The sequence below is a fragment of the Dendroctonus ponderosae genome, unplaced genomic scaffold, assembly GCF_020466585.1.
Source record: "Dendroctonus ponderosae isolate FM_Combo_2020 unplaced genomic scaffold, Dpon_F_20191213v2 Dpon_F_20191213_7, whole genome shotgun sequence".
In the NCBI taxonomy this organism is placed as follows: domain Eukaryota; kingdom Metazoa; phylum Arthropoda; class Insecta; order Coleoptera; family Curculionidae; genus Dendroctonus; species Dendroctonus ponderosae.
Window position 1 is genome coordinate 1,808,210 of NW_026018916.1, and position 7,898 is coordinate 1,816,107.

Consider the following 7,898-nt stretch of genomic DNA (forward strand, 5'->3'; position numbering starts at 1 on the left):
CAGTGCCGCAGATAAATGCGCTTTTCGCCTTAATATGACCTCCATAAATTGAAAACTGCCCAGTTCTAGCTACCAAACTGATAGATGTTTCACTAATAGAGCATGTTTTGCAACCGAAATTGAACTGTAGTTTTCCTTCCAGAAGAGTGGTGGCTTCTGAACCGATCGAACGTCACAACCCCTATCAGAAACATCACCACCGTATCAGGTAGAGACGCTGTCTTTAATTGCGTGGTGAACTCAACTGACCGCTACAAAACCAACAAGGTAAGAACGCAGGATATTTTTCCAGCTTTTGAAGCAGCGCTATTTGGTCCAACGGGTGCCTGAGATCAGGCCCAAAATGGCTCCGGGTCGTTATTAAAGCCGCAGAAAAAGTTGAAGTTGTTTGCCTGTGTATTCCATTAGGGTCCTTGTTTAAAGGCACAAAAACGTGTTAATGCTGCCGGCTAGGGACCTTTTTGCTGGCGAGGGCCATTTTCTTATCCCGCTCGGTTATTCAGGCTTTGTTTTTGCCACGTTATGTGCGCTCGTTTGTCATATTTCTATATCGGAGCCACATAGTTGCTAGAGGAATTTCCATCGATTTTCACTCTCATTAATTACCCGTAATCGCGCTAGAGGATTTTCGTCCATATTTACTGTTTTTCAGGTGGCCTGGGTTCGAGCCGAAGACCAAACCATCCTGAGCATCGGCACTAAAGTGGTAACGCACAATAATCGAATCTTCGTTAGTCAGGAAGATCCCTACACCTGGCAGCTTCGCATAAAGCAGGTGAAGGTGTCGGATAGAGGGTGTTATCTATGTGAGGTCAATACCAGCGCCATGCGAACCCAGGAGGCCTGCCTAGATGTTAAGGGTAAGTCGTTAGCAAATGTTGGTAGGAGATTTCCGATATATCCTGAACAGTTTTCCCTACGACTATGTCTAAATTTCACCTACAATTCCAGCTGGAAGCTGGAAACTGCTTGGGCAAATTTTTAAAGCGACAGCTGCCATGCAAAGCACACGCGCCCTAATCCCCGCTGATTTACTGGAATGGGAAGTAAAATAGCCTTCAGCTTCTTTTCTACTTTTCCGCTATGAAATTTCGGGAACCGAGACATACGTGAAAATGCATGAAAATGGAAAATTTCCTAGGCGGGGAATTTATTTTAAAGTTTTCCGTTGATGCATGGCCCATGTCGGGGCGTTCAAAAACAATTTTTCGGCGCACAATGAACGTATTGAATTTGCGCGGCCTTTTAATGGCCCTGATCTAATGGGAAATATTGAGATAATCCACAGATTTGTATGCACAATCTATACCTCTGGTTGTTGAATTTAGAAATTTTGGTTAGCTGATCTGAAAGAGGCGAAATATACGCAATTTAGAGAGCTTTTTCGAAGAGAAAGAGGAATTTATCGGCCCCATTTAAATCACTTTAGGTTATTTTTCATACTTCCACCGTTCTTGCTTCTACAGGTTATTCGCGACACATTTTTAGAGAAAAGGAAATTTCTGAAAAATGCTTTTTACAAAACGCAAAACGCCTCCAACTGTATGAATGCCTGAATCATTTTCATCAGAAGAAGGCGAGAAATGCAACGAGCTCCTTAGAAAAACACGCGATAATCTTCAGGAGCGAAATAATCTACATTTTCGTCACATTTTGAGCGGTCACAACCTTTAGCCCACAAAATCCTTCTTATTATGGACCCAAACACTTCATATGTGCATATTGGAGCTTTTGAGGTCGCAAATAATCCATTGAGGTCAAAAAACACGCATGTAAAATTTTGATTTTTGGTCGATATTTTCCCATGAGTGGAGGTCTGTTCAATCTGTGAGGAAAACTGTTCAATTTGACATCATTTTCATCTTAAGAAAGAGAAGAATTCAGTGAGGTAATTAAAAAACACGCTAAAAGCTTGAGATCCAAAAAAATCGTGATTTTTGGCTCATTTTGGGCGATTTTTGAGCGATCTCGATCTTTAACCGACAATATCTTCCGTACTATAGACGCAAGAGCTTTTTTATGCACATTAAGGAACGTTTTGGGCCGGAAGCAAACCATTGAGCTCAAAAAACTCGTATGTGAAATTTGTATTTTTCACCGATATTTTCCTAAGGGTGGAGGTCGATTTTTTCGAAAAATATTAATTATCTCAAAATGCCCTGAATTTTACATAATCATTGTCTCTCTGAAGAAACGAATTCAGTAAGCTAATTAAGAAACATGTTAGAAGCTTCAGATCCACGAAATCGACATGTTTGGCTCATTTTAGGCGATTTTTGAGCTGTCCCGATCTTTAACCGACAATATCTTCCGTACTATAGACGCAAGAACTTTTTTATGCACATTAAGGAGCGTTTTGGGCCGGAAGCAATTCATTGAGCTCAAAAAACTCGTATGTGAAATTTGTATTTTTCACCGAAATTTTCCTAAGGGTGGAGGTCGATTTTTTCGAAAAATTTAATTCTCTCAAAATGTCCGGAATTTTACATAATCTTTGTCTCACTGAAGAAAGGAATTTAGTAAGCTAATTAAGAAACATGTTAGAAGCTTCAGATCCACAAAATCGACATTTTTAGCTCATTTTGGGCGATTTCTGAGCAGTCCCGATTTTTAACCGACAATATCTTCTGTACTATAAACGCAAACACTTTTTTATGCATATTAAGGAGCTTTTTGGGCCGGAAGCAATCCATTGTGCTCAAAAAACACGTATGTGAAATTTGTATTTTTCACCGAAATTTTCCTAAGGGTGGAGGTCGATTTTTTCGAAAAATATTAATTCTCTCAAAATACCCTGAATTTTAGGTAATCTTTGTCTCACTGAAGAAAGGAATTTAGTAAGCTAATTAAGAAACATGTTAGAAGCTTCAGATCCACGAAATCGACATGTTTGGCTCATTTTGGGCGATTTCTGAGCAGTCCCGATCTTTAACCGACAATATTTTCCGTACTATAGACGCAAACACTTTTTTATGCACACTAAGGAGCTTTTCGGGCCGGAAGCAATCCATTGGGCTCAAAAAACTCGTATGCGAAATTTGTATTTTTCATCGAAATTTTCCTAAGGAGGCCGATTTTTTCGCAATATTTTAATTCTCTCAAAATGTCCGGAATTTTACATAATCTTTGTCTCACTGAAGAAAGGAATTTAGTAAGCTAATTAAGAAACATGTTAGAAGCTTAAGACCCACAAAATCGACATTTTTGGCTCAATTTGGGCAATTTTTGAACAGTCCCGATCTTTAACCGACAATATCTTCCGTACTATAGACGCAAACACTTTTTTATGCATATTAAGGAGCTTTTTGGGCCGTAAGCAATCAATTGGGCTCAAAAAATACGTATTTGAAATTTGTATTTTTCACCGAAATTTTCCTAAGGGTGGAGGTCGATTTTTCCGAAAAATATTGATTCTCTCAAAATGTCCGGAATTTTACATAATCGTTGTCTCACTGAAGAAAGGAATTCAATAAGCTAAGTAAGAAACACGTTAGAAGCTTGAGGTCCAAGAAATCGAAATTTGTGGGTCAATCTGAGCTGTTTTTGAGCGCTCCCGATCTTTAACCGACCATTTCTTCCTTACTATAGACGAAAACACTGTTTTATGGACATTAGGTACCTTTTCAGACCAGAAACAATTTATTAAGCTCAAAAAACACACATGTAAAATTTAGGTTTTTGTCCAAAACTTTTTCCAAGAGTTTTTCGGAAAATATTGATTTGCTCGAAGTTCCATTAATTTTACATCATTTTTATCCCAAAAAAAGCGAGGAATGCAGTAAGCTAATTAAAAAACACGTTAGAACCTTCACATTCAAAATAATCGACATTTTCGGATATTTTTAAGCGATTTTAGGAAATTTTTCAAAGGCTGCAGTAGGATTTTTTTTTTAAATATTAATCCTCTCAAAATGCCCTGAATTTCACATACTGTTCATCTCGCGGAAGAGAGGAATTCAGTGAGCCAATTGAAAATACACACTTAACTACAAAACAAAATCTCTTTTGAATGGAATAAGAAACACCTTTTCGCTCAGTTTGATCAGTTTTTGAGCGGTTATAACATTTAACCGTCAATATATTCCTTAATATAAAATCAGCAGCAAAAAGGCCCGGAAAAATCGCTTGTTTCAACTTTTCCACCGCTCCACACACAAACGCAACTCAGTGAAGTAAAAAACCAACCACAAATACAACCACGATAACCAATAATTGTAGATTCTTAACATTCCTGTGGCTCCAGGTGAATTCCAACAAGAAAATGATCGATGTAAACCGAGTAGACGTCAATTCAATTAACCTTTTGAATACTCAAAGAAAACCTGGGCAATTTCGTACCGCCTAGATTCATTTTTAGGTGGATTAATTTCGACTTGGCTGGTTTCCCTGTTGTTTATTCAGCGCCACTTAACAGGACGGAGCTAAGCGGATGTAAAAGGGATCGTTTTTTTTTTTAATAAGAGATGAGATTAATTTCTAGGCAGTAAACCAGAAAATCGGTGCAATTCACAAATGAAACATGCACTTTTAACTGCATCAATGCACCGAAATTATCGGAGTTTAATGGTAAATTTGCCCACTTCTTTGACATATTTATTCGCAATTAAATTGGCGACTAAAAACCGGGGAAAACTGCAATGTATAGCCTTGCAACCCATTTCCAGAGTTCCAATACGAGCATGTAAAAGAGCGCTGTTCCTTCTTGGTGCGCTTCAACATATAAACATTCTCTCCAAGTGTGCCAGTCCAAAGGGAGCCACTCTACGTGTCATCATTTAATATTCCAACACTATCTGCATAATTTACAAACAACTTCCGTTCGGGCTAAGGCAAAAATCAATTCACTTTTGCGATTGGGATTTGAGGTCCTCATAAAAAAGAACTTCGGAGGAAAGCAGTTGGGAAGACTTTAGGTGAATTTAAAACCGGATTTGCCCGGATCATTTCATCAACCTTCAGCGCCTTAAAAGTGTCAGACTTTTTCCAATATCCATCACTGAAGTTATAATTGCGATTTATTTAAAATAGAAGAACGTATCAAAAGCCACCATGACAAATAAATTACTCTGTTTGGAGTAAAGAGATAACAGAGCAAATCAAACGCAAGCGGGGAAAGTCAGAATGTTTTCGCTCTTCAACCCCTAATATCTTCAACAGTACTGACTCAAACCCTCACGCAAATAGCCGAAAGAATCAATCAAATCTTCAACAGTCGATGTCTTATATATGCCAACCAAGAAATTGATTTTGAAGATATTTCTACCATTTTTTCGAAGACATTCAAATGCCCCAAATTCCATCGCATGCCGATCGCAAGAATACCAGGCAACCAACCAGTTGAAGCAACAAAACCAGTCCGAACCGAAATAGTCGAAAATTTTGAACCATTTTCAAATTTCCAATCTTTAAACGACAATTTCTGCAAATCAACTTTGAGGCAGATTTTCTCAGGCCGGCTAAAATTTGACTTCCAAAACAAGCCGCTTCGAAGAAATGCGCCTATTAAAGATAAAATGCCATTATGATACCGAATATTAACTTTTGAACTTTGGCTGGAAATATATCTTGTTGGAAAGGGAAGTCGGGCGGGCACAGCTGCGAGATATCAAGAATGTATTAAGCGCTTAGAGATAAATTTCTATTCTCTATCTGCTCGCTAAGTTTGTGTTTTGCTCATTTCCGAGATGAGATTTAGCTCTTAGGTATGTTGCAATAACACCCGAATGCAACACTTGTTAAAGTAAAACAAGGGCTTTTCCCCAATTGAGCGTGTCGAGATGGAATTTAAGACGCAAAAAAGGCAATTTTAGAAAAAATAAACTCCTTTTTGCTCCCCCTAAGTTGTTTTCTAATTGCATCTGACCTAAAGATCCGTTTAGTGCAAATGAGTGCCATTCTTTTAAATTGCGTTTTCCACCACTTTGCCGCTAAAAAGCCGCACTGCCTTTAACTGAAAAATTAAAATTCCTGTCCGAAAAAAAACGCTAATTTCATAAATCACAGTTGCATTGTCCCCGGAATGTTTCACAGAGTAAGCAAAACAAATAGAGGTTTCCTTTTTGTCGTTGGTACACTTTGTTATGCAAATCTTGCGTCAACGAGTGGTGGGGATTTAGCACCGAGTTTTCGAAACGTAATTATTTAAATTTGTTTCGTCGTTTTAATGAAAAACACACTGGAAGTTGTGTTGTTTATAACGGGGGGCCGGTGGGTTTTAACCCGCAAAAAACCGCAATTTTCAGTTGCAGTTGAAGTGAAGCAGGCACTTCGGTTAACAATTAAATTTACTTGTCTGTCTTCACTGGGTTTTTTTGCAAGGTTTTGGATAAAATCCCCAAATGCTGGCAGTCTAAACACTTCGTTCTCTAACCATTTTTCGTTTATTCGAATGGGAATTTGCATGCAAGTGAGTTCGGCCCATATATTGCAGCGTTAACTAAATAATTGAAAAGAAACTGGCAAGAAAGCGAGACCAGAATCAATTTATTTTCTTCGTGCAACGAGAAAATTGTATACTCTATTCATTGTCGCTGCTGTAAACTTTTGTTTCCTTTGGGGGCGCTTATGTATTTTTCTTCCACGTTTCCAACACGAGATAATGCAAATTATCACGAAAGTCGCTGGCGCTAATGATTTTTGCATCTTCTCGGGGATTTGCACGTTTTAGCTTGCATTTGATTAATGGCACTACCCGAAGCCTTTTCTAGCTTCTAAACTCTGCTTGCTGTCCCGGATATCGGCAAATCTGGGCAAACATGTTCTATTGCCATTAATTCTATGACGCGGCACATATAAATGGACTAAAGTTTGTTGCATTTGTTATTCAGTTTTAATCAAATAATGAATAATTTATATATGCGCTAATAAATCAAGAAATGCTCTAACACATACATGGGAAATGTGTTCATATATTATAAAAGGCTTTTATCTATGCAGCTGATATAATCGACAAAATTCATATCACATTTGCAGGAACAATCATTATTATAAGTGCAGTTAGTGCATTCGTTGGCTTTAATTTTGATTTATTTCTCCTTTCTTTTAGGTCTTTTGCGTATTCAATTGATGTCAAAAACCCGATAACAACCACAACAAAACGAAGACTTTTGACTGATTAGATGAGCTCTGGTTGAACTCTCCAGTTTACGTCCCCCATTGGCAAACTTTGCTCAAAACTTGATCGAATGTCTCCTCAAACCGACATACCGGTTGACGACAAATCAACCTCAATACATCAACAATGTGCCCAGAAGCTTCGCACTTCCCATTGTAGATTAAAATCGCCTACACTAAAGTTCCGAAACTGTCTGAAAATCTCAGAGTAGGGTTGCCATATTATTATTCGCGATGTTATTAACTTCCCTGTCTGCTGTCCCATTTTCCGCAAAGACTTTTCGTCAAACTACCGCTCCTTCTGGTTAATAATACAAGAAGGGGTCGACTATACACTGGAAAATTGTTTAGTTGAGAGGATAATCCGCTCAAGCCTCCATATAGGGTTTACGAGTGAGGACTTATGAAGCTTAAATTTAGTTTTACTTCAATTCTTGCGCTGCTACTTACTTATACATATCAATAAGCTGCTTTGGCTCAATGAGTAAAAAACGCGTTTTCATAAAATGAATAATGTGGTTTAATGACAAAACCGTTGAAGATAAGTTCTATATTGTTGAGGCGGATTCATTTTTTTACTGACTTCTTTTTGGGTATTTCAAATTTTGGGCCTCAAAAATTTTTCAAAGACAGAATTTCCTCAAGTCTTTTATTACAGATTGATAAATAGTGCTTTTATTTCGCAATAAGAACGAATTATTTATCAAAAAGTAATCAAGAACCATCACCTAGAGGGTATCCTGCGACACACTTAGGCTCAAGCTGTAAGAGAAAATTCCAATTAG

At 37.9% G+C, this 7,898-nt stretch overlaps 1 protein-coding gene across 5 annotated transcripts in view; it reads left to right on the forward strand.

Annotated features, from left to right (window-relative positions):
• Positions 1-7,898, forward strand: part of LOC109540149 (lachesin) — a 49,142-nt gene that overhangs the window by 28,734 nt on the left and 12,510 nt on the right. For all 5 annotated transcript variants that reach the window (XM_048668671.1, XM_048668670.1, XM_048668673.1 and 2 more), the window contains 2 exons: positions 143-267; positions 653-860. In XM_048668671.1, coding sequence (XP_048524628.1) covers positions 143-267; positions 653-860 — 333 coding nt within the window. The remainder of the gene's footprint in view (positions 1-142; positions 268-652; positions 861-7,898) is intronic.